Source organism: Triticum aestivum, chromosome 6A, assembly GCF_018294505.1.
Source record: "Triticum aestivum cultivar Chinese Spring chromosome 6A, IWGSC CS RefSeq v2.1, whole genome shotgun sequence".
Taxonomy (NCBI): Eukaryota; Viridiplantae; Streptophyta; class Magnoliopsida; order Poales; family Poaceae; genus Triticum; species Triticum aestivum.
The window spans coordinates 183,409,680-183,437,014 of NC_057809.1; the positions used below are offsets into that span (position 1 = coordinate 183,409,680).

Consider the following 27,335-nt stretch of genomic DNA (forward strand, 5'->3'; position numbering starts at 1 on the left):
TCTAATTTGTTGTTGCAAGTTTTACGTGGCTGCTACGGGCTTTAGCAAGAACCGTTCTTACCTACGCAGCGAAACCACAATGTGGTATGGTGATTGCTTTTTGATCTTCAGAAAGAACCCTGATCATTGAATCCGATTCAACTAAAGTTGGAGAAACAGACACCCGCCAGCCACCTGTGTGCAAAGCACGTCGGTAGAACCAGTCTCATGAACGCGGTCATGTAATGTCGGTCCAGGCCGCTTCATCCAACAATCCCGCCGAATCAAGAAACAACTAGTGACGACAAACAATATGTATATACCCACGCCCACAACTCCTTTGTGTTCTACTCGTGCATATAACATCTACGCATAGACCTGGCTCGGATGCCATTGTTGGGGAACGCAGTATTTCAAAAAAATTCCTACGATCACGCAAGATCTATCTAGGACATGCATAGCAACAAGAGGGGAGAGTGTGTCTACGTACCCTCGTAGACCGAAAGCGGAAGCGTTGAGTAACGCGGTTGATGTAGTCGAATGTCTTTGCAGTCCAACCAAACAAGTACCAAACGCACGGCACCTCCGCGATCTGCACATGTTCAGCTCGATAACGTCCCTCGAACTCTAGATCCAGCTGAGGCCGAGGGAGAGTTTTGTCATCACGACGGCGTGTTGACGGTGATGATGAAGTTACCGACGCAGGGCTTCGCCTAAGCACTACGACAATATGACCGAGGTGGAAATCTGTGGAGGGGGCACCGCACACGGCTAAGAAATCAACTTGTGTGTCTATGGGGTGCCCCTTCCCCCATATATAAAGATGTGGAGGAGGGGGCGGCCGGCCTCATGGGGTGCGCCCCAAGGGGGGAACCTACTCCTAGTAGGAGTAGGTTCCCCCCTTTCCTAGTCCAACTAGGAGGGGAAGGAAAGGGAAGAGGGAGAGAAGGAAAGGGCCCCCCTCCCAATTCGGACTGGGCTTGGGGGGAGTGCCCCTCCACTTGGCCGCCTCCTCCTCTCTTCCACTAAAGCCCATGAAGGCCCATTAACCCCCCTGGGGATTTTGGTAACCCCCCAATACTCCGGAAAATGCCCGAACCTATCCGAAACCTTTTCGGTGTCCAAACATAACCTTCCAATATATCAATATTTATGTCTCGACCATTTCGAGACTCCTCGTCATGTCCGTGATCACATCCGGGACTCCGAACAACCTTCGGTACATCAAATCACATAACTCATAATACATATCGTCATCGAACGTTAAGTGTGCGGACCCTACGGGTTCGAGAACTATGTAGACATGACCGAGACTCATATCCGGTCAATAACCAATAGCGGAACCTGGATGCTCATATTGGTTCCTACATATTCTACGAAGATCTTTGTCGGTCAAACCGCATAACAACATATGTTGTTCCCTTTGTCATCGGTATGTTACTTGCCCGAGATTCGATCGCTGATATCATCATACCTAGTTCAATCTCGTCACCGACAAGTCTCTTTACTTATTCCGTAATGCATCATCCCGTAACTAACTCCTTAGTCACATTGCTTGCAAGGCTCATAGTGATGTGCATTACCGAGAGGGCCCGGAGATACCTCTCCGACAATCGGGGTGACAAATCCTAATCTCGATCTATGCCAACTCAACAAGTACCATCGGAGACACCTGTAGAGCACCTTTTATAATCACCCAGTTATGTTGTGACGTTTGGTAGCACACAAAGTGGTCCTCCGGTAATCGGGAGTTGCATAATCTCATAGTCATAGGAACATGTATAAGTCATGACGAAAGCAATATCATTAAACTAAAACGATCAAGTGCTAAGCTAACGGAATGGGTCAAGTCAATCACATCATTCTCCTAATGATGTGATCCCATTTATCAAATGACAACTCATGCCTATGGTTAGGAAACATAATCATCTTTGACCAACGAGCTAGTCAAGTAGAGGCATACTAGTGACACTATGTTTGTCTATGTATTCACACATGTACTAAGTTTCCGGTTAATACAATTCTAGCATGAATAATAAACATTTATCATGATATAAGGAAATATAAATAACAACTTTATTATTGCCCCTAGGGCATATTTCCTTCAACACCAACTTCCTAGATCTCTTCATCGAGATCCAGGCCTCCCCCCAATGGGTTGTTGGGGAACGTAGTAATGTCAAAACTTTCCTACGCACATGCAAGATCATGGTGATGTATAGCGACGAGAGGGGAGAGAGTCGTCCACGTACCCTCGTAGACCGTAAGCAGAAGCATTATGAGAACGCGGTTGATGTAGTCGTACGTCTTCACGATCCGACCGATCCAAGTTCCGAACGCACAGCACCTCCGAGTTCAGCACACGTTCAGCTTGATGACGTCCCACGAACTCCGATCCAGCAGAGCTTCACAGGAGAGTTCCGTCAACACGACGGCGTGATGATGGTGATGATGTTGCTACCGACGCAGGGCTTCGCCTAAGCACCGCTACGATATGATCGAGGTGGATTATGGTGGAGGGGGGCACCGCAACGGTTTGGAACAATCAACTTGTGTGTCTTTGGGTGCCCCCACCCCCACCCCCGTATATAAAGGAGCAAGGGGGGAGGCCGGCCAGCCTTGGTGTGCCCCAAGGAGAGGAGGAATCCTCCTCCTACTAGGAAGAGGATTCATCCTTTCCGAGTCCAACTAGGAAGAGGGAAGGGGGAAGGAAAGAGAGGGAGAGGGAGAGGGAAAGAGGGGCTGCGCCCCCCTCCCCTAGTCCAATTCGGACTCCCAATGGGAGGGGGCGCACCACCTCTTGGGTTGCAGCCCTCTCTCCCCCCTCAGGCCCACTAAGGCCCAATACTTCCCCGGGGGGTTCCGATAACCCCTCCGGCACTCTGGTTTTCTCCGAAATCATCTGGAACACTTCCGGTGTGCGAATATAGCCGTCCAATATATCAATCTTTACATCTCGACCATTTCGAGACTCCTCGTCATGTCCGTGATCACATCCGGGACTCCAAACTACCTTCGGTACATCAAAACACATAAACTCATAATACCGATCGTCACCGAACTTTAAGAGTGCGGATCCTACGGGTTCGAGAACTATGTAGACATGACCGAGACTCGTCTCCAGTCAATAACCAATAGCGGAACCTGAATGCTCATATTGGTTCCTACATATTCTACGAAGATCTTTATTGGTCAAACCGCATAACATCATACGTTGTTCCCTTTGTCATCGGTATGTTACTTGCCCAAGATTCGATCGTCGGTATCTCAATACCTAGTTCAATCTCGTTACCGGCAAGTCTCTTTACTCGTTTCTGTAATGCATCATCCCGCAACTAACTCATTAGTTGCATTGCTTGCAAGGCTTATAGTGATGTGCATTACTGAGAGGGCCCGGAGATACCTCTCCGACAATCGGAGTGACAAATCCTAATCTCGATCTATGCCAACTCAACAAGTACCATCGGAGACACCTATAGAGCACCTTTTATAATCACCCAGTTACGTTGTGACGTTTGGTAGCACACAAAGTGGTCCTCCGGTAATCGGGAGTTGCATAATCTCATAGTCATAGGAACATGTATAAGTCATGACGAAAGCAATATCAGTAAACTAAAATGATCAAGTGCTAAGCTAACGGAATGGGTCAAGTCAATCACATCATTCTCCTAATGATGTGATCCCGTTTATCAAATGACAACTCATGCCTATGGTTAGGAAACATAATCATCTTTGACCAACGAGCTAGTCAAGTAGAGGCATACTAGTGACACTATGTTTGTCTATGTATTCACACATGTATTATGTTTCCGGTTAATACAATTCTAGCATGAATAATAAACATTTATCATGAAATAAGGAAATAAATAATAAATTTATGATTGCCTCTAGGGCATATTTCCTTCATGGGTCACCACATTAGGTGGCTGACTATTGGGGTCCTAGCATGGACGCTTTGGACGGTTCAAAATAAGCTTGTGATCTAGCATGTGCCTCTTCGACGTGCTACTAACGCGGTGTACAAAATGTGTGGCTATTTGCAGCTTTGGCGGCCGCTTAGCCGCCATCGGGACCAAAACGCCATCAACATCATCATTGCTGACCTTCGTGCGATGGCTCTCCGCTTGGCGCCACCGCTCCTCCTCCACCAACTAAGTCGGATGCTTCTTCGCTTGCGATGCTACCCCCTTTTGTTTTCTATTTCAGGACTTGTTGAGTTGTGCCCTGAACAGAATCCTCCCGTACTTTGTGTCGTGCTACTTTGTGTGTGTGTGTGGACTCTTGTTGAACTTTGTGGTTGTGGTGGTTTGCTTATATATAAAATGGGGTGAAAGACTTTTTCAGTAATTAAGGGCTAAGGCACGCACCCAACCTTTCGAGTGACGACACAATCTATGGCCCACAAAATGCGTGTGCGGGCCATGCAGTGGCCCTGTGAATTTCTCCAAGCATACAAAACATATAAACATACATACTAGCCTATCATAATAAAAGTAACCAAATCAAACAAAGAGGTAAAACTAAACAACTGTTTTCGATAAAAGCACGTTCATTCAAAATATAGGAATTAAGCTTTTGTTCTCATGTAATTGATTATAAATTCTGGCAATCCAAAAAGTTGTTAAAGTTGGCATGGGGTGGAGCAGACTAGTGCAAAATTCAGCTAGAACTTCCCATGTTAATGACAACTACACGACAAGAAAAGGCTGGTGCTAAAATAGAGTGGTCAACAAGTCTCCTGATACAATCATTGCGTTTTTATTGACAGTGCCATAAGCTGTTTGCTAACTAATCAGTCTCAGTAACAAGGGTTACTTCTGCTCTAGGCACTTCTACTAATTTTCACGTAAAACCAAGTAAGGCAACCATTATCACTATCATGTAGGTAAAAAAATAAAAATCTCTCACTAACAAAGCAACTAGATGAGTGTCATATGTAAAATACTACTAGATGTGTGTCATGTGTAAAAAGATGATGTCGCACGTGAATGACTACGACTCCCAGTGGAAATGGTTATGAAAGTCCGCTGCATTTATAAAAGTGGATAAAAAACACGATGTTTTCCATGTGATTTGGTCACGATGCTTATATTCACTGAGCACGACTACGGACGCTCCTCCTTCTTGTTGAAACGTGATATCTTTGTATTTATTTCCAACTGATTCTCCTATTATCTTTAGCCTTGTATAGATTGATCTCTAGAGCTATTGTAGGGTTAGTTGGCTTGTCACGCAAGACACCACCTGTATATATTGTAACCGACTCCGATGGAATACAATTGAGTTGCATCCTATAGTCTTCTACATGGTATCAGTTTTCTCCCGATCTCCCTCGCTTCCGCTCTAGGCCACCGCCGCATCCCACGCTGCCGTCGCCCCTCTCTCCCTGCCGCCGCCGCCGCCTGCCCTACACGCCGCTGCCGCCGCACCCAAACCCTAACCCTCCTACGCCGCCGCCGCCGCTGCCACTCCTTCTATCGCAGCCGCCGCCGCCACACCAAACCCTAATCCCTCTCCCACCGCCGCCGCTACTCCCTCCTCTGTAGCCGCCGCCGCCGTCCCTCCCTCCCACTCTCCAACCAACGCCACCATCATGTCTCGCTCCAAACTCGACCTCTCCGACGCCGGCTCCTTCGCCTGTCCTGCCTTCACCTCCGATCGCCTCAACGAGCTCCACATCAAAGACCACGTTCCCGTCATCCTCGACCTCGACTCTTCTTCCTACAACCCATGGCGCACCTACTTCGCGCTTCTCTTCCGCTCCTTCCGCCTCATCGAGCATGTTGATGGCAGCGTCGACATCCGCGACATGAAGGACAACGACGAGTGGCTTGCTGTGGACGCCTGCATCATCAAGTGGCTCTTTCTCACCATCTCCCCGGGGCTCTTCAACATGGTGAACTCCCGTGATCCATCGGCGTACGCTATGTGGACACGGCTGTGCAACCTCTTCCTCGACAATCAACTCCAGCGCCGTGTCTTCCTCCAAGGTGACTTTTTTACTATGCAGCAAAACGATCTCTCGATCGACGAGTACTGCACGCGGATGAAGGTTCTCGCGGATGAGCTTCGCGATGTCGGCATGAACATCGACGACTCCATCCTCCTCACCAACCTACTTCGCGGCCTCCACCCCGACCTCGGCCAATCCGCCGCCAACCTCTTCCTCATCATGCCAACGTACGCCAAGGCGGTCACGTATCTTCACATGAAGGAGAAGTGTCTCCGTCACGCAGCGCGGCAGGCTCCTCTCGCCGCTCTCCACACCGGCACTGTCAAGCCCCCCCCCCCCCCGCAGCCTCCCCGCGCGCCGGCTCCACAGCCGCCCGCCGCCCCTGACCAGGGCCGCCAGAAGAGGCGGGGAGGTTGCGACGGCCGTGGCCGCAACGGCGGCTCTGAGCCCCGCTAGGCGGCTCCATCCCCCCTGCTCAGGCCGCGGCACCCCCGCCCTGGCTCACGGGGTACAACCCCTAGACGGGGGTGGTGCACGCCTACTCGATGCCACTTCCGCGGGCGCCTGCTCCGGGCCTACTTGGCCCTCGCCCGGGTCTTCATCAGGCTCTCTTGGCCGCGCCGGGCGGCTCCGGACCCGGCGGCCCTTCGGCGTACAACGGGACCATGGCTCACGGCGCTGCCATGTCACCGTCCTACGGCGCTCCATCGACCGGCTACACCTATGACCCGGCGCTCCTAGCCGCCCTTCATGTCGCCCCTTCCCCAAGCAACTACTCCGGCGGCGGGGACTGGTACATGGACACAGGCGCCGCTGCTCATATGGCGTCGAACCCCGGTATCCTCTCTCGAGTCTCTCTGTACCCTCTTCTTTCTCGCATCGTTGTCGGTGATGGATCTACGCTTCCCATAACCCACCACGGCGCGTCTTCCCTCCCTCTCTCATCATCTTCCTTACCTCTCAATAACGTACTTGTGTCTCCATCCTTAATAAAAAATTTATGTTCTGCCCATACTCTTACTCGTGAACATCCTGTTACCGTTGAGTTTGACAAACATGGTTTTTCTATCAAGGATGCTCACTCCCGGAAGGTTCTGCGCCGATGTGATTCTCCCGGCGATCTCTACCCATGTGGCCAAACGACAAGCAGTGGTCCTGTCGCTCTCCACGCCGACGTCGCTCTCTGGCATGCTCGTCTTGGTCACCCCGGCGCCGCCGCTCTTCATAAAGTTTTGCAGAATTTTCCTTTTTCATGTAATAAATCGGAGGCACACACTTGTCATGCCTGTCGCATAGGAAAACACGTTTGTTTGCCGTTTTCAACTTCCTCATCAATTGCTACTCTTCCTTTTGATGTTATTCATTGTGATGTTTGGACATCTCCCGTGCCTAGCAATTCGGGTTTATCATATTACCTTGTGATTTTGGATGATTTCTCTCATTTCACTTGGACCTTTCCGTTGCGCCGCAAATCCGACGTCGCTTCCTCCCTTCATGCCTTTTACGCCTATGTTGCCACCCACTTTCACCGCACCATTGCCCATCTTCAAACCGACAACGGAAAGGAATTTGATAACCTCGCTATTCGCACCCTTTTATCCGCTCATGGCACCATTTTCGCCTCACATGTCCATACACATCTCAACAAAACGGTCGTGCCGAACGTGTTCTCCGCACTCTTAATGAGAGTGTTCGCGCCTTGCTCTTCCACGCACACATGCCTGCTCGGTTCTGGCCAGATGCCCTCGCCACAGCTACTCTTCTTCTTAACATCCGGCCTTGCAAACCGCGATGGAACTATACCCCTCATCACCTGTTATTCGGGTCACCTCCGTCATATGATGATCTTCATGTTTTCGGTTGCCTTTGTTATCCTAATATCACCGCCACGACACCACATAAGCTAGCGCCTCGCTCCATCGCTTGTGTATTTCTTGGCTTCCAACCCAACACAAAAGGCTTCCGTTGCTACGACCCGGAGTCCCATCGTGTGATCGTGTCTAGGCACGTTTATTTTGATGAGGTTGTTTTTCCGTTTCAACAGGCATCGCCGCGTCCCTCGCCATCTCTGGACGTCTCTCCTCGACGGACTCGTGGAGCCCTTGCGCTCCCACCACCTCGCCGGTCGGGCGCGGTTGCGGCCTCGTCGCCCGCTGTCTCGCTGCCCTCGGTGTTTCCTCCGCCGACTCAGGAGGAGTCGGCCTCCCCGGCCACGTCGGGCCCCCGCCTCTTGGCTCTGGAGGAGCCGGTTTCCCCGGCCTCGCCAGGTCGCCGCCTCTCGACTCTGGCGGAGTCGGGCGCGACCCCAGCTGGGCCCTCGGGCGCCTCATTGGCTCCGGAGGAGCCGGGCACTTCGGGCCCGTCTGCGCCCGCATCACCGTCTACGACCGAGCCCGAGCCTCCTGGCTCTCTGTCGGTTCTGGAGGAGCCGACCCTCTCGGCCCCGTCGGCCGGGTCTTCTCATGCCTCGCCGACGCCCTCAACCCCAACACCAGTGGGCTCGCCGGCATCTTCCTCGTCATCCGAGCCGGTTGTTGTGGCTCCTCGGCGCCGCGGTCCATGCCCGCCTCCCCCGCCGCCTCACCATCATATGGTGACGCGCACCAAGGCCGGTGTGCATCAGCCGAACCCGCGCTACCACAACCTCAGCGTCACGACTCTCTCTCCGATTCCGCGATCGGTGCATTCTGCGTTGAGTGATCCGCATTGGACCGCCGCTATGCGTGCTGAGTATGATGCTCTTGTCGCCAACCAGACTTGGACTCTTGTTCCTCGTCCCCCTGGAGCGAACGTCATCTCGGGCAAGTGGGTTTTTTGTCACAAACTCCTCCCGGACGGTTCTCTGGACAGGTACAAGGCCCGCTGGGTTGTTCGTGGATTTGCACAACATGCCGGTGTTGTCTTCTCTGAGACTTTTTCTCCGGTCGTCAAACCCGCCACGATTCGTGTGGTTCTTCAGCTGGCTGCATCTCGTCACTGGCCTGTACATCAACTCGACATCAACAACGCTTTTTTGTACGGCCATCTTCAGGAGCGAGTCCTCTGTCAGCAGCCGACTGGGTTCGTTGACCCTCAGCGACCGGATGATGTCTGCCTATTGTCACGATCATTATATGGCCTCAAATAGCCTCCGCGCGCCTGGTACCAGCGCATCGCTGGGTTTCTCGGTCTTCTCGGGTTTCGCAGGACCACCTCTGACACGTCATTGTTCGTGTTGCATCGGGCTGATCATGTGGCTATGCTTCTGCTCTATGTTGATGATATTGTCATCACTGCCTCCCGAGCGGACCTTCTTCGCGACATCATTGGTCGTCTCGGTTCTGAGTTTCGGCTGAAGGATCTTGGCGCGTTGCATTTCTTCCTCGGCATTAATGTGCGATGTGATGCCACTGGGTTCTTTCTGCATCAGGGATAGTACGCTCTTGATCTTCTGGACCGTGCCGGCATGACTGACTGCAAGCCAGCCGCCACACCTGCTGAGGCCAAGCCGAAGCTTTCCGCTACCGCCGGCCAGCCTGCCACCGACGCCGCTCTTTACCGCAACATTGTGGGCGCCCTTCAGTACCTCACGCTCACCAGACCAGACATTCAGTTTGCGGTGCAGCAAGTTTGCTTGCACATGCACTCGCCCCGTGATGTCCACTGGTCTTTGGTCAAGCACATTCTTCGGTACATTCGTGGCACTCCGACCTACGGTCTTCGTCTCCGTGCATCCGCCTCGACTGAGCTTCTTGCTTATACTGACGCGGATTGGGCTGGCTGTCCAGACACTCGACGCTCCACGTCTGGCTACTGTGTCTTCTTCGGGGACTCTCTGGTCTCCTGGTCCTCTAAACGGCAGCCTACTGTCTCCCGTTCGAGTGCTGAGGCCGAGTATCGAGCTGTCGCCAACGTCGTTGCAGAGACTTGTTAGCTTCGTCAGCTTCTCGGTGAGCTTCGGATTTCTCTTCCGAAGGCTACTGTGGTCTTCTGTGACAATGTGTCGGCCACCTATCTCGCGGCTAATCCGGTGCAGCACAAGCGCACCAAACACATTGAGCTCGATGTTCACTTTGTACGCGAGAAGGTTCAGTTGGGTCAGCTTCGTGTTCTTCATGTACCGACCACCCAATAGTTTGCCGACATCATGACCAAGGGATTGCCTACCGCTGCATTCCAGGAGTTCCGTTCCAGTCTTTGCATCGCCGACGCCGACGCTTCGACTGCGGGGGGGTGTTGAAACGTGATATCTTTGTATTTATTTCCGACTGATTCTCCTATTATCTCTAGCCTTGTATAGATTGATCTCTAGAGATATTGTAGGGTTAGTTGGCTTGTCACGCAAGACACCACCTGTATATATTGTAACCGACTCCGATGGAATACAATTGAGTTGCATCCTATAGTCTTCTGCACTTCTCATAACTCACTGGCCTCCAGAGCATGATGACTTTGCAACCTAGGCGGCTAGGCCTCTTGTTACATGTCATTAGTTACAATGGGTGCCTCTATTTTACACTGATGTATCCGTTAGAGCCTAACTACATGACATAAAAAATAACAGGAGCACAAGCCACATCAATGAATACGATGTGCACGTTTAGTCGAGGACGAGGTCTCCTTCGATTCGAAGGATTTTTGGAGGACTTGGGTCCTTAGGAATTTCCCCTACTTTGATCATTTGATCATAGGATTGAAATTCTTAGGAATTTTTTCGTAGGATCCATTTGCACTCAGTATTGGAGAAAAAATTCGATCACTCAAAGCCCTTTGTAGAATTCCCGTACTTTTCATGTGCTATCACCACTCATTAATCCAAATTCATATATTTTTCTAATCATGTAGGATTCAATAGGACGTGACACTCGACCCTGTGTTTTCCCATTTGTATATCTTCATAATCGTTTCAATTAAAGAGGCTGGATGGGAACACCTTGAATTTATCTATTGGGCAATTGGTCAGAATTTTGCGCCAAGACTGGGGGAGTTTGCGGCAAAGTTGTATGGGTTTAGGCAGGTTAGCCGTGAGTAATCGGCCATTGTAAAACAACGTATTTGGTGGTGGCTTTCATACGATTTCTTATATGAATATATGATATGATTTCTTATATGAATATATGATATGCATGTCTTTTTTTAGGGGTAATACGCATGTCTTATGTGTATTCTAGAAACATATATTAGGTAGCATCTGTCATGAGAGCCTCATAATCGCCCCCACGGTCGGACGTTGAACGAAGTGATCACAATGGTGACCTCGTAAATTTCAAGATGGTATGCCGGCTCAGTCTTTAGGAGATGCTCATAGAGGTAAGGTGTGTATGTTTGCGTTCATAATTGTGAGTGTATGCGCGTGTATATGAGCGCTTGCATCCATACTGTGTTAAAAAAAACTCTGCAATGCAATGCCGTTCCACATGTAACCAACGAGCATTTAGTTTACTGTGCGGGTTGCACCTGGAACAGAAAGAACCGCCGTTACTTTCGACAAAATTTCTTCACGCAGAAAAGGAAGGCGTTTCTTTCTATCAACAGAGCCCGCCTTTCCTCGCGACGCCGACATGTCGACGACAGATTACGAATCCAGACGATAATTCTCAAACAACGTCCACGACGTTGAGCAAAAACAAAAACCAAATTTGCTCACGTCACCACGCCAGCCACAGCTTTAGAGCGCGCTCCGCTTTTCCCGCGGTTTATAAGCGGCGCGTCTCCGCTCGATCCCCCGCTCCATTCGTCCGGGCAAGAAACACACGAAAGAAAAAGAAAAGTCCACCAATAATTGCAAACCTCCCAAGCATGCAACGCCACGGCGCTGCCTGCAGCATTGCGTGCCACCCCGGCGGCGCCGGCGTGTTCATGCTGCCGCAGGTGTACGATCCTCGCGCCACGCATGGGCAGTACGACTTGGCCTCGCTGTCGGACATGGTGGCTCCATACACCGGCTGCAATGGCGGCAGCTCCGCCGTCGGATGGGCGCCTCCGGGGGGTGACTCGGTGGACGACGACGGTCGGGCGTCGCGCCGCGGCAACGGCGACGAGAGGAAGACGAGGCGGCTGGCGTCGAACCGCGAGTCGGCGAGGCGGTCGCGGGTGAGGAAGCAGAGGCGGCTGGACGAGCTGTCGACGAGGGCGGCGCGGCTCCGGGCGGCCAACCAGCGGCTCCTCGTGGAGCTCAACCGCGTGCTCGCCGAGCACGGCCGCGTGGCCCGCGAGAGCGCACGGCTCCGGGAGGAGGCCTCCGACCTGAGGGCGAGGCTCGACGGGATGGGGGTGGACGAGGCCGATGATGTTGCTCCGCAGAGCACAGAGGACACCGGCAATACGGCTTAGCTGGAGTACTAATAAGAGAGAGAAAACGCGCATGGGACTGATTCATGGCACGTAGCCAGGTGGACATAATACTAGTTCTAATGTGGCGACCAATTATATTTATTTTTATTCCTCGGTGAGGAAATGGAACTGCACGTGGTGTTCACAGTTGGAATCGGGTGAGAGATGGGTGTACAGAAGAGTATGAGCGATTTCAGCCATTGAGAAATCTGCGCCGAGGCATATCGACTATCACAAACAAAATTAGCAAGAACGGTTGCACAGCCTCCAGATCGGCCAGAATTCCGCATGCAAGCATGGCGTCCACAGAAAGACACGAGAAGCTCGCCTCTGTCGCCACCGCCGAGTACTCTTTCTTCACCTAACGCGGCGGCATCTGGACACGGTCACACACACGGCCGTTCTGCACCAGTCGGGGCGACGTCAACGGCAGCACCCACCTCAAATTACAAACGAGTATGTCATCAACTTACTGCTGGGTGCTGAAGCCCTACTTTCGAGGGCACATCCTACACACTTTCAGAGAGGGCGATGATGTATTGTTGATTGAATGATGGTGCTCAAAGCTCAATTCCCGCACCTTGACGCGCCTTCGTCGTGTCCATTTTCCTGCCGAGACTTCAGTCGCTTCCTGTGGTGGCTCCGCCTCCTCTCTGTGCAAGAGTTATATCATATCCAAGCATCATTTTACACATGCAACAGGTTGACCATCCAAGGAGGTTTCGTCTGACGACACTCAAGATTACGAACCACCGGTACAGACAGACAAACAAACAGGGCAGCAAAAGAAAATGGCATCAATTTCGTTCTGAAACATCTTCGGCAACATGTTTTCTGATACTTTCATAATGCATTATGCTGGGCTGCCACATGTACGAACTATTAAGCCTTCCTGAAAATGTGTTGCGGAATCCAATAGGACCTGAAGATGTAGAGTGGATGGTAGATGGAAAGTGCCAAGTCTACTTACTGACAATATGACAATTAGCAAACGAAGCCACAGAGCAACACTGAAGTACCTCATCTCGAACACAAACACAGTACAATAGGACATCGTCGTATGCCCACGATTTTGTCTAGTAGGAGTATATTGGAGCATCAAGGATATCAAAATTAATGAATCCGGAAAGATAAATAGATGTTGACTGGTTGGTAAATGCCCAACCCTGACCCTTGGACGCTAGAAGGTCCATTCATCATAGGTATGCTCTGGTGCATCCTTTTGCTAAAGGCTAAAAAGGCTACATGTTTGATTGCCGTATACCAAAATGTGAAGTGCAAATGGAGGTTGGACTCCTATTGATGATAATTTCCCCTGCAGATATAATTATGTAACAGGAAGTGACTAGGCCACATTGCCTAACAGATTGGTACAAATTTGTTCAGGCATAACCAGTGACCACTTAAGTCAGTTTCAGTAAAACCACACTGGAATCGTCTTTACAGGCAAATATTAAGCCTTACTGGAAACTGTGTGGCGGAATCCAGTATTAGCTAAAGGTGCAAAGTGGATAGTAGATGGAAAGTGGCGAATGGCACTGATCAAACAAGCAGCAATGTTGAAATTTGAAATGCCTCATCTCGAACACAAACAACAGTAGAATAGGACATGGTCATATGCGCCAGTGCATTTTTTTCCTAAATGCCATGAGAACACGTGCGCTATTGCTTTATATACTAATCTGACGTGCAAATGGGGGTTGGAGCTTGGAGTCAATACTGATGATAATTTCCCCTGCCGATATATTACTATGTAAAAGGAAGTGATCAAACCACATTGCCTAACAGACTGGTGCCAGTCTGTTCAGGAATAAGCATTGACCAGTTAGTCATCAATTTCAGTAAAACGCACACTGCATTTGCTGCCACAGGCAAGCACCTAGCACAGGAAACAGTGATTTGGTTTCGTGCATACAGATTTTATGCTTCTAAAATTCTGCTGTCCTAAAGACTTCTTTTATGAACGATCATACCTACTAGCACTGCTTGCTAGCCAAAGAGCCCTCCCCCCGCGTCGTCTCCTCCGAGGCGACCCGGGGGCAACCCTAGCCGCCACAGCCGCGCCCCCCTCCCCCCCCCTTCCTCTCCGCCACCGCCTGAGGTGTGCTCCAGCGCGCGCGCTCGACACCGATGAAGGTGGCGGCGGGGATTCGACGGCTGCTCGTCTCGGGCAGGGCCTCGGCACGCGGGGCGGCGGCCCTGGCAGGTGAGGGTGGGGTGGTCCTGGCGGCGGGCCGCCCTGCCGGTGCGAGCTAGGCGCCTCCTCGGTCTCGCGGGTGACGAGGTGGCGGCGGTCAACGGTCGCAGGTGTGCATCCCTCCCCGCAGGTATGCCACTGATGAAGTCCATCCCCTCCGCCCCGATCTGCTCCTTCCTTGGCCAGATCTGGGTCCTGGTGGCTTAGGCCGCTGCTCTCGGTTGTTGGCTGCGCGGATCTCGTCGGGCGGGGCTGGATCCGGGGGAAACCCCTGGCCGGCGCGGCGGTCACACCAAAGGCGACGCCTTGGGCGCCGTTCCCCTCCTTGGAGGCTGTGGTGTGGATCCTCCCCCCTCCTTCCGCCCCTGCTAGGTGAAAGCCTAGGTCCCCTGCTTCGGGCGGCGACGGCACGTCCGTGTCGTGCTCCTTCTTGGAGGCACCGTCCGGGGATTGCAGGGGCGGCGAGAGAGTTTGGTTGTGGACGTGATGGTGGCGGGAGACAGCTTGGTTTCTTCATAGGTTGCTGCTGGAGGGTCCCTGACGAGGTCGCCGGTGGGTCGACGCCCACGAGCCTGGGCAAGAGGGGATCGGGTTCCCCTCTTCGGCGACAACGATATACCGTTGGGTGGGAGCATTGTGCTCTGGCGAATCCAGCGCTGGCCTTTGATCTACTTTTCGCTGCTTCCCTTGCTTCTGCGGATGTGGCCGGCAGCTCTCGCCCTTTGGTGCGGCTGAGCCGCAGACGACGATGGTGCTTGTCTGTAGTGTGCCATGGGCTAGCGGTCCTGCTCTAGTCTCTTCTCCTTGCAGCTTGGAGGCCATCCATTTGGGTTCTGGGGTGAACCGAGCCGCCGTCTGCCGGTACGGCATCCTTCGAGCCAGGATGAAGGGGTAGGGGCCCTTTGCAGAGGCAGTAACAGATGGTGGTCTGGTCCATGGCTGGTTCCGAGGTGGCTGTGATCACGAAGCTTGCGCGGCGGTGCAGTCCTCCCAAGACCGTAGTTTTGTTCTGTTGGTGTAGGTCGTCCAGTAGGGTGTTGGTAGCAGCGTTTTTGCTGCTGCCTCGAGTTGTTTTGCTTGAGTCCCTTGTATCCGTCGCTCGGTTCTCTTTTCTTTGCGTTGTAAGCGGTTGTCCTTGTAATCCTGGCCGGTTGATGGCTTTGTTAATTCAAAGCCGGGCTTTTCTCGAGCCTTCGTTCAAAAAAAAAAGACTTTTTTTATGCCTCTACAGTTCTCATGGGTCGCCCGACAGAAAACCCAATGCTTGGATTGATTCAGATTTCCTATACAAAAGAGCATTGCTAACCTCAATTCCTAAATGTCAAATGATATATATTTGGCATAAGGAAATAAGCAATCAAAGCAACTAGGAATTGCAGGACTATGGCATACTGGAACTATATGAACCACCTTAGCGTATTCCACGAGCAATTTCACAAACATTCCAACCCTACTATGACAATATGACACTGCAACTAAGAATTTAGCACTACAATGTCCAAGATCATACCTGCTGAGATGCACCCTGACGATCCACTGGTAAAAGAACCCTCAGTTGATGTGCCTGCCGCTGCCCAGACCCAGTATCATCGGTGGGGAGTTGATACCGGCACACAGGGCATGTGCTCCTCATGGCGAGCCATGGCAGGATGCAGTCGCCATGGAAGTAGTGCTTGCACGGGAGAAAGACAACGCGCTGCTCCGACGCGAAGACATCCTTGCACACCGCGCAGCCGCAGGCGGCCTCCTCTTCGCTGAGCATCATCTCCGGCAGGCCTTCCACCGCCTGGCGTGACGCGGGCCGCTTGAGGAATTCGTAGTCGTCTTCGTAATCGGAATCGGTGGATGCGGTATCGGAGTCGCTGTCTTGTACGCCCACCGCCATCCGGAAGGCCCCGGGCGACGGCGTCTGGTCGATCCCGCTGGGCGTGAGCCCCTCTCCGCCGCCGGCCTCCTCTACTTCGGAGTCGGAGACGTCGGAAGCATCTGAAAAAAGGAAGCGGGAGACAAATAACTCCCCGCCGCGGAAGCCGCCGCCGCCGCCGGATAGCACCTCCGGACCGACATCTTCGTCATGGTTGGAGGGGTTCTCGCAGAAATCCTCGCTCTCCCCGTCGGGCTTGCCCTCGTCCTCATCGTCACACCGGTCGTCGCCGAATCCCCCGCCCTTCCCCTCGCATTCGTCGTCGTCGGATAACTGCTCGCCCTCGGCGTCCTCGTCGCATGACGACCCATCGCTCTCCCCTTCGTCGTCGTCGTGGCATAACGCTTCCTAGACCTCCCCTTCATCTTCGTCGTCGTCGACGACGACGTTGTCGCACGGGTCCCTGCAGATCTCCTCGCCGTTGCTGTCGTCGTCGTCGTCGTCGTCGCAGGGGGCACCGCATGACCACTCGCCCACGTCATCATCATCACAGCAGCAGCAATAGTCGCATGAGTCACCGCCGTCGCTATCGTCCTCGAACGGGTCGGCGCAGAACGCCTCGCCGTCGCTATCGTCTGCCATGGATGGGGATGGAGGGGCGGCGCGGATGGGTTCCGGTCTCAGACAATGTGGGGACACGGACGATCAGATCTGGTTTTTATTTTCGGCCTGGGAAGTGGGAACCTCAGGTTGGTCCTGGTTGGCGTTGGACCTCCAGAACTGGCGATCAGAGGCTTGGGCCTGCTATTTCTCGCGTTCAGCGAGCAGGGCGCTGCGCTCGCGTCGAAGGGAGCCCCTGACGGGCCAGCCCAGCAGCGCGGGAGCCACAAACTGTCTTTTTTTGCTGTTTTCTGTTCTTATTTTTTGCTTCATTTTTGTAATTTTATTTATACTTTAGAAAACATTATATATATATGTTTATATTACAAAAAAAACTCCTCAAAAACACATTTAGAAAATGTTAAATAAATATTAAGAAATGTGGAACATGTATTTGAGAAATGTTGAATAAGTATTGAAAATGTTGAACAAATATTTTAATAATGTTGAACAGTTATGAAAAAAATGTTGAACGAGTATATGAAAAATGTTGAACAAGTATATGACAAATGTTGAACAAGTATTGGAAAATGTTGAACAAAGAATTTGAAAAATCTTGAACAAGTATTTGAAAATGTTGAATAGGTATTGAAAAATATTGAACGGTTATATGCAAAATGTTCAACAAGTATTTGAAAAATGTTGAATATGTATTAAAAATGTTAAATAGGTATTGAAAAATGTTGAACGGGTATATGCAAAATGTTGAACAAGTATTTTAAAAATGTTAAATAAGTATATGAAAAATGTTGGACAAGTGTATGACAAATGTTGAACAAAGAATTTGAAAAATATTGAACAAGTATTTGAAAATGTTGAATATGTATTAAAAAATGTTGAACAAGTATTTGAAAATGTTGAATATGTATTGAAAAATGTTGAACGGGTATATGCAAAATGTTGAACAAGTATTTGAAAAATGTTGAATATGTATTAAAAATATTGAATAGATATTGAAAAATGTTGAACGGGTATATGCAAAATGTTGAACAAGTATTTGAAAAATGTTAAATAAGTACTAAAAATGTTGAACAAGTATTTGAAAAATGTTAAATAAATACTAAAAATGTTGAATAAATATTAAAATTTTGAAGAAGTATTTGAAAAGTGTTGAATAGGTGTCCGGACAATGTTGAATGTGTATACAAAAAATGTTGAGTGCTTGTTAAATAATGTTTTTGACATGTACGAAAATGTAGAGTGAAAAACAAACATAAGAAAACACAAAATAAAAACAAAAAATGAAGAAGAAAAAGGAAAACCAATCAGAAAATGGAGAAAAAACACAAACAAACTGGGGAAAAAAGAAAACAAAGAATATAGAATGAAAGAAACAAAAGAAACGAAAAGAAAATGAATTATCTTAACAAAAAAGGAAGCCAGCGATTTTTTTTAAAACCAAACAAAAAAGAAAGAAAAGAAGAAAAAAGAGAGAAATAAGAAAAACCCTCCGGTATTTTACCTCAAATAGGATGCGACTCTGATATGCAACATGAAGCCAACAATGGTGTAGTGGCAAGCAACTCTATGCACGATCAAAACGCCCAGCGTTCGTATCCCCAATCCCCTCATTTTCTCCTATTTTTCTATCTCTCTACGTGATAGTGGGCCGCCCAATTAGTCAAACGCTTCAGCGAGAGAAGCTGTCGAGATCGCTTAATGCAATAAATAGTCGCTGCGCTGCCGTTTGGGACGCAACTCAGGGAACAAATGCAAAGCTCGGTTCGAGTCTGCCATGACGTGACGGACCCGGAATCCCTCAAAAAAGAGTGAAGTTTGTCTTAAATCTTGAATTGGTAAAGCTTGTTAGAAATGAACCCTAGACTCTCAATCCCTCAAATTGGCACACTATACTCATTGATCCCAGTCAATCTCAACCATAGTCATGTTTGACACACGGGAAGATATCAGTCCCGACCGGAATCGCATGCTACTCTCATTGTATCCCTAGCCCACATGTCATGTTTACCTCAAGTGCGTGAGAAAGAGATTGAAGAAGATGATGAATATTACGTGTGGGCCCATATAGTCATTGAAAGCAGAGATGGATCCCAGCATGATTGTTCTTTCCCGATTCAACAAACAAGATTTTATTTCCATAAAGATTAGGATTGACCGGATTAGTGAAAGATAGAGTGCTCACTTCAGGGATTGAGAGATTAAGGTTCAGCTCCGTCTAGCTCTACCAGTTGAAGGTTTAAAATAGACTTCACTCCTCAAAAATAGAAACGTGACAAACCCGACGATCTTGGAAGCTATTACGTGAAGCGCTTTGTCTGGCGGAAAACTTACATGGAGTAGGTGAGAACTATGAGATCGATTTATTTTTACTTAAAAAGACATTTTCAAATATTCTTAAACTTTTTGTAGCAACACATCAAGATTTGAGGACAACCTCAAAAAGTTTCAGCTCCTAATTCAAAGTACATTAATAATAACAAAAAGATAAAATTATACTCCCTCCGTCTCAAAATAAGTGTCTCAACTTTGTACTAGTATCTCTACTCCTAATGGAGCAGTTGGTAGCCTGGTACTCCGGTTTTATTTTCGTCTGGTTTTATTTTCTCCCACCTCCCACCACCCCCTCCCACGGGTTTTCTTATCCATTGGTTTATTTTTCACTCCACTATTTTCTTTCAAAAATCTGCGCTTTCCTAACATACAAAAGATCATGGATCTAACTTTTCCAACTTTTCCAACTTATCCAAATCAACTAATCCCTCTCATTAATGCAATTTACTTTAGGAAACAAATAATAGATTTTCGAGAAACAAATAACGGATTTTTAAAAAATTAACAAGTAAACCATGACAAACAAATCTTATTGTGAAAGTGTTATTGTCGGTGTCAAAACCGGCGGATCTCGAGTAGGGGGTTCCGAACTGTGCGTCTAAGACGGATGGTAACAGGAGGCAGGGGACACAATGTTTACCCAGGTTCGGACCCTCTCGATGGAGGTAATACCCTACGTCCCGCTTGATTGATCTTGATGATACGATTATTACAAGAGTTGATCTACCACGAGATCGTAGAGGCTAAACCCTAGAAGTTAGCCTATGATTCTAATTGTTGTTGTCCTGCAGACTAAACCCTATGGCTTATATAGACACCGGAGGGGGCTAGGGTTACATAGAGTTGGTTACAAGGGAGGAGATCTACATATCCGAATTGCCAAGCTTGCCTTCCACGCAAAGGAGAGTCCCACCCGCACACGGGACGAAGTCTTCAATCTTGTATCTTCATAGTCCAACAGTCCGGCTGTCCGAGGACCCCCTAATAAGAAAGGGATAAAGAGTTGGCTTACAATCACCACTTCACACAATACATAAGTATAGCATTACAACATCCAGAATACAATCAAGGTCCGACTACAGAACCAAAATAAAGACAACCCCAAATGCAAAAGATCCCCGATCGCCCCAACTGGGCTCCACTACTGATCGTCTGGAAAGGAAACATAGTAATGTCCTGAATCCTCGTTGAACTCCCACTTGAGTTCGGTAGCATCCCATGTACTGGCATCATCGGCACGTGCATCTGGTTTTGGAAGTAATCTGTGAGTCATGGGGACTCAGCAATCTCGCACCCTCGCGATCAAGACTATTTAAGCTTATAGGTAGGAAAAGGTAGTGAGGTGGAGCTGCAGCAAGCACTAGCATATATGGAGGCTAACTTACGCAAATGAGAGTGAGAAGAGAAGCAAGGCACGATCGTGAAACTATAATGATCAAGAAGTGATCCTGAAACTACTTACGTTCAAGCATAACACGAGACCGTGTTCTCTTCCCGGACTCCGCCGAAAAGAGACCATCACGGCTACACACGCGGTTGATTCATTTTAATTAAGTTAAGTGTCGGGTTTTCTACAACCGGATATTAACAAATTCCCATCTGCCCATAACCGCGGGCACGCCTTTCGAAAGTTCAAAACCCTGCAGGGGTGTCCCAACTTAGCCCATCACAAGCTCTCACGGTCAACGAAGGATATTCCTTCTCCCAGGAAGACCCGATCAGACTCGGAATCCCGGTTACAAGACATTTCGACAATGGTAAAACAAGACCAGCAAAGCCGCCCGATGTGCCGACAAATCCCGATAGGAGTTGCACGTATCTCGTTCTTAGGGCACACCGGATAGGTCAAGCTACGAGTAAAACCAACCCTCGAGTGGCCCCGAGGTGGCCCCGCGGGCTTCCCGTTTCGGACCAACACTCAGAGGAGCACTGGCCCGGGGGGGGGGGGGGTTAAACTAAAGATGACCCTCGGGCTCGCGGAAACCCAAGGGAAGGTTATAGGTTGTTAGGCAAATGTAAAACCAAGGTTGGGCCTTGCTGGAGGAGTTTTATTCAAGGCGAACTGTCAAGGGGTTCCCATTATAACCCAACCACGTAAGGAACGCAAAATCAAGGAACATAACACCGGTATGACGGAAACTAGGACGGCAAGAGTGGAACAAAACACCAGGCATAAGGCCGAGCCTTCCACCCTTTACCAAGTAGATAGGTGCATTAAAGTAAACAAGATATAATAATGATATCCCAACAATAATCATGTTCCAACAAGGAACAAACTCCATCTTCACCTGCAACTAGCAATGCTATAAGAGGGGCTGAGCAAAGCGGTAACATAGCCAAACAACGGTTTGCTAGGACAAGGTGGGTTAGAGGCTTGACATGGCAATATGGGAGGCATGATATAGCAAGTGGTAGGTATCGCGGCATAGCAATAGAGCGAGCAACTAGTAAGCAAAGATAGAAGTGATTTCGAGGGTATGGTCATCTTGCCTGTAAAGTTCTCCGAGTTGACGTAAGCTTGATCCTCGTAAGCGTACTCAACGGGTTCCTCGATCACATACTCGTCTCCTGGCTCTACCCAAGGCAAGAACACAAGCAAAGGAAACCACAATCAACCACGGTGCAATGCGCAAGCAACATGATGCAAAACATGGCATGATATGCGGGATGTGATATGCAATGCGTATGCATGCTCCGGAAGGAAAAGATTGAATCAGGCCTCAACTTGGAAAACCAAGCGTGCCACTGGAAATATGAGTTGATTTCGGTCGATATCGATATAAAGATCACTGGAATCTGATGCACGGTTTGCAAATGGCAAGCAAAACAATAATGGCACAACTCTGCGATTAACAGCACGATGCCATCTAGAATGCAACAATAAACTAAGCTACTGCACTCCAACATAGCAACAAAGCACATGACAGTGATCTACTCAAGATGCTTGACAAAAGATGAACACTGAGCTACGGCTAAAACAAAAAATAGCAGGTTCAAACAAGCATGGCAAAGGGGCAAAAGATAACATCATCTCAGACTTAGTGAAAATAACAACATGCCAGGAATTAACATCAGGAAGCAATGTTTGGAGCAGGATAATAACATGCTATAGGATCAGATCATAGCAATGCAAGGCATGGAATGAATCTACTCAAAGCATATAACAAAAGTCCCTTACTGACCATAAGCCAAAAAGGATCAGAAGATATGATGGCACCCATATAAACATACCAAGTTTCGTTAACAGATTCAGACTTAGCAGAAAACTAGACATGGCATAAAACATAATTATGAAGGCATGTTTGCGAGCTTGATGCACTCAACAGAAGGCATTGCATGACAAACTAAGCATACTCCCAGCAAGAATACATGATCAAGAAGCTAACCATGGCAAGAACAATCTCATAGCATGCATGGATCAACTACAACAACCTTGGCAAAATTGATTAACACGTAAATAATCTGCCAGGAACATTTTATAGCAAAAATAGAGTAAGATTGAGTCATGCTAGAGTACTCCATAAATGCAAACAGGGACATGGATGGATAGAGAATAACCATATGCCCAAATCATCCTTACTGAACATACTCAAACGAGGCATGGATCTCTCTGTAGCAACATGAATACATGGCATTAAAATAACAGTAGGGAAATGACCTAGTGAAATTCTAAGTCCCTGAAATCAGCAACATCAGGAGAGCTACTTTGCATGCTTGTGCTAGTCACTACATTGATCACAAAAATTCATGGCATACACCCCTGTAAAGATGGCATGGCATAGCCCAAAACACATGTAGAGCTCATGCTCATATGCAGCACACGATAATCATGGCAAAAATGACAAATGCTCATAAACTGATAAGATACATGAACTAACATTATGAAGCACTCTTGCAACAGTCATTTGGGCATCAAGATGGACTCAAACAAGCATGGTGCAATGCAACAAAACGAAGAGCATCACATAATGGACATTCTGATATATTGTATGTACAAAACTGACTAGCACACAAGAATTATGGCATGATGAACATGGGTACATAATGCAGAAAACTTAGGGACTTAGCCAAAAAATTGAGCACACTGAGCGACAGACTAAGATCTGCGCGGGGCGGGGCTTAGCGGGCCTGCTCACCATGGGCCAAGCCCAGTAGAGGAGGAGGTCAGTCAGGCCGGCGAGAAGGTGGGCTGGGCTGCCGGCGAGCTGGGTCGAGGAGGAGGTGGCCCACGCGGGCCCACGAGCGGTGCGAGAGGGACGCGTGGGACGAGCTCCCAACTCGATCCCGAGCAATGGCGGCAGCGGCGCGTTCCGACTGGGCTGGCTGAAGGAGGCCGGAACGGGGCCACGGGTGGCCGGATCCCGGCCGGACCTGGACAACGGCGGCGGAGGCGGAGCATGGCAGCAGCGAGGTGGAGCTCCGGTGAGGGTTGGCCAAGGCGGCGACGTCTTGCTAGCCGGAGAGGTGGTTTCGGCCTCTGGCGAGTGACGAGGTGGAGGCGGCGGGTCGCAGCGTCGGCGAGCGAAGGCGGCGGAGGGAGGTGGAGGCGCGGGGATGAAGCCATGGGTGGCGGTGGGCGCTGGTTCGGGCCCGGCAGGCCAGATCTGGGCTCGCGGGCCCGACGGCTGCGGGGCGCGGTGGAGGGAGGAGCCGGGGACGCGTGGTGCACGGGGGTTGGACGAGGACGGCGGCGCTGCTGACGTGTCGCCCCGGGATTGGTCCGGGCGACGTGGCTGCGGGGCGGTGGACGTGTCCGGCGCGGACGGATTTGTCCGGCGGCGCGAGGTGGAAGGAGGCTAGGGTTTGGACTGCGAGATTTTGGAGGGGTGCACATATTTATAGGTAGAGGGAGCTAGGAGAGTCCAAATGGGGAGCGGTTTTCGGCCACACGATCGTGATCGAATGGCCGAGAGGATGGAGGGGGTTTGGAAGGGTTTTGGGCCACCTTGGAGGGGCGTTAGGCTGCAACACACATGAGGCCTTTACGGTTCCCCAGTTAACCGTTGGAGTATCAAACGAACTCCAAATGGCACGAAACTTGACAGGCGGTCTACCAATGGTATACCAAGTCCGCTTGGCAAATCTCGGTCCAATCCGAGAAAGTTTAACACCCGCTCACGAAAAGAGGCAAAAGGGGGCACCGGAGAACATAGGAGTGCCGGATCGCAAAACGGACAATGGGGAAAATGCTCGGATGCATGAGACGAGCACGTATGCAAATGCGATGCACATGATGACATGATATGAGATGCATGACACGCAAACAAATGACAAGGCAACAATAGCGAATAACTGGAAGACACCTGGCGCAACGGTCTCGGGGCGTTACAACACTCCACCACTACGAGAGGATCTCGTCCCGAGATCTAGGATGGCACCGAAGGGAAAAGGAAGAGGAAGATAAGAGGTAAAACAAAGTTGCTTCTTGACAAACGAGTGAAACCAAAGAACCTTGCGAGGTTGAGAAAATTGAAGGAAAGAATACAACAAAGATGAACGAAGTTGAAAACACTCCGGTTAAATGGATAAGCAAAGGAAAGAAAATGATCTCGACAAAACAAGAAGATGGGTTGAAGAGAGCAACATCACAATGCCTCCGGAAGAAATGAGAGGATGGAATGGAATGAACGGAGGAGAAAACAATATCTTCTACCTCAAATGAGCTTGAAAGCAATCTTTAGGAGAAGGGTCGAATGGAGTTGTTGGAAAACCGACAACGAAACGAATAAGCTTGTAGTGGGCTTATGGAAAACATCTCAAAATTACGAGGTGAAACCTGCCACTAACGAAAACAATTGATTGGATTGATATGAACTAGGAGACGAGAAACTTATTTCACTAGAAGTTCTATGTCCGGATCACTAGCCAGAGTGATAATTCCATTGGGCCCGGTCATTTTGAGCTTCATGTACCTGTAATGGGGTATAGCTTGGAAGATCGCGAATGCCTCCCGCCCTAAAAGGGCGTGGTATCCGCTACTAAACGGGGCCACTTGGAATGTGATTTCTTCGAACCTATAGTTCTCCGGTGTGCCGAATACTACATCTAGTGTGATTTTTCCCGCACATCGTGCCTCCCGACTAGGGATGATTCCTCTGAAGGTCGTGCTGCTTTGCTCAATGCGGCTCTTGTCTATTTCCATATTGCTAAGAGTTTCCTCGTAGATGAGGTTTAATCCGCTGCCACCGTCCATGAGCACTTTAGTAAGCCGGAAGCCGTCCACAATTGGACTAAGGACCAAAGCGGCTGGTGCTCGGGCTGTTTGGAATTGAGGTTCATCACTGGCATTGAAGGTTATGGCTGTGTCGTTCCATGGATTTATTGCTGCAACGTGGCAGACTTCGGCAAGGCTGTGGAGTGTTCGCTTGCGCCTATTATTGTTGGGGAACGTAGTAATTTCAAAAAAATTCCTACGCACACGCAAGATCATGGTGATGCATAGCAACGAGAGGGGAGAGTGTTGTCTACGTACCCTCGTAGACCGAAGCGGAAGCGATCACAACGTAGAGGAAGTAGTCGTATGTTCTCCTCGCGATCCAACCGATCCCAGCGCTGTTACTCCGGCGCCTCCGAGTTCTTGACACACGTACAGCTCGGTGACGCTCCTCGGGCTCCAATCCAGTAGAGATTCGGGGAGGGAGAGTTCCGTCAGCACGATGGCATGGTGACGATCTTGATGTTCTACCGACGCAGGGCTTCGCCTAAGCACCGCTATGATATGACCGAGGTGGATTATGGTGGAGGGGGGCACCGCACACGGCTAAGGAACGATCTCAAGGATCAACTTGTGTGTTCTAGGGTGCCCCCCTGCCCCCGTATATAAAGGAGCAAGGGGGAGGCCGGCCGGCCCTAGGAGGTGCGCCAAGGGAGGGGGGAGTCCTCCTCCTAGTGGGAGTAGGACTCCCCTTTCCTAGTCCAACTAGGAAGGAGGAAGGGGGAAGGAAGGAGAGGGAGAGGGAGAGGGAAAGGGGGGGCCGCGCCCCCCCCCTCCTTGTCCTATTCGGACTCCCTTGGGGGGGGGGGCGCGCGCCACCACCTGGTGCGGCCCTCTCTCTCCCCTCTTGGCCCACTAAGGCCCATAACTTCCCCGGGGGTTTCCGGTAACCCCTCCGGCACTCCGGTTTTCTCCGGAAACTTCCGGAACCTTTCCGGTGTCCGAATATAGCCGTCCAATATATCAATCTTTATGTCTCGACCATTTCGAGACTCCTCGTCATGTCCGTGATCACATCCGGGACTCCGAACTCCTTCGGTACATCAAAATACACAAACTCATAATATAACCGTCATCGAAACCTTAAGCGTGCGGACCCTACGGTTCGAGAACAATGTAGACATGACCGAGACACGTCTCCGGTCAATAACCAATAGCGGGACCTGGATGCCCATATTGGTTCCTACATATTCTACGAAGATCTTTATCGGTCAGACCGCATAACAACATACGTTGTTCCCTTTGTCATCGGTATGTTACTTGCCCGAGATTCGATCGTCGGTATCCAATACCTAGTTCAATCTCATTACCGGCAAGTCTCTTTACTCGTTCTGTAATACATCATCTCACAACTAACATCTTAGTTGCAGTGCTTGCAAGGCTTATGTGATGTGCATTACCGAGAGGGCCCAGAGATACCTCTCCGATAATCGGAGTGACAAATCCTAATCTCGAAATACGCCAACCCAACATCTACCTTTGGAGACACCTGTAATGCTCCTTTATAATCACCCAGTTACGTTGTGACGTTTGGTAGCACCCAAAGTGTTCCTCCGGCAAACGGGAGTTGCATAATCTCATAGTTATAGGAACATGTATAAGTCATGAAGAAAAGCAATAGCAACATACTAAACGATCGGGTGCTAAGCTAATGAAATGGGTCATGTCAATCAGATCATTCAACTAATGATGTGACCTCGTTAATCAAATAACAACTCATTGTTCATGGTTAGGAAACATAACCATCTTTGATTAACGAGCTAGTCAAGTAGAGGCATACTAGTGACACTTTGTTTGTCTATGTATTCACACATGTATTATGTTTCCGGTTAATACAATTCTAGCATGAATAATAAACATTTAT

The 27,335-nt window shown here is 49.6% G+C and overlaps 1 protein-coding gene and 1 pseudogene across 1 annotated transcript; one reads left to right on the forward strand and one right to left on the reverse strand.

Moving 5' to 3' along the window:
- The first annotated feature begins 11,653 nt into the window (after positions 1-11,653).
- On the forward strand, positions 11,654-12,452 carry LOC123127198 (basic leucine zipper 8). Its single transcript, XM_044546777.1, has one exon. It carries the CDS (start codon positions 11,711-11,713, stop codon positions 12,242-12,244), a length of 534 nt encoding a protein of 177 aa, XP_044402712.1. The 5' UTR covers positions 11,654-11,710; the 3' UTR covers positions 12,245-12,452.
- On the reverse strand, positions 12,323-17,017 carry LOC123127197 (E3 ubiquitin-protein ligase SIRP1-like; annotated as a pseudogene).
- Positions 17,018-27,335: the final 10,318 nt, after the last annotated feature.

Bases quoted from the DNA above. Each gene is read 5' to 3' on its own strand.
- LOC123127198 (XM_044546777.1), top strand. From the start codon at position 11,711: ATGCAACGCCACGGCGCTGCCTGCAGCATTGCGTGCCACCCCGGCGGC.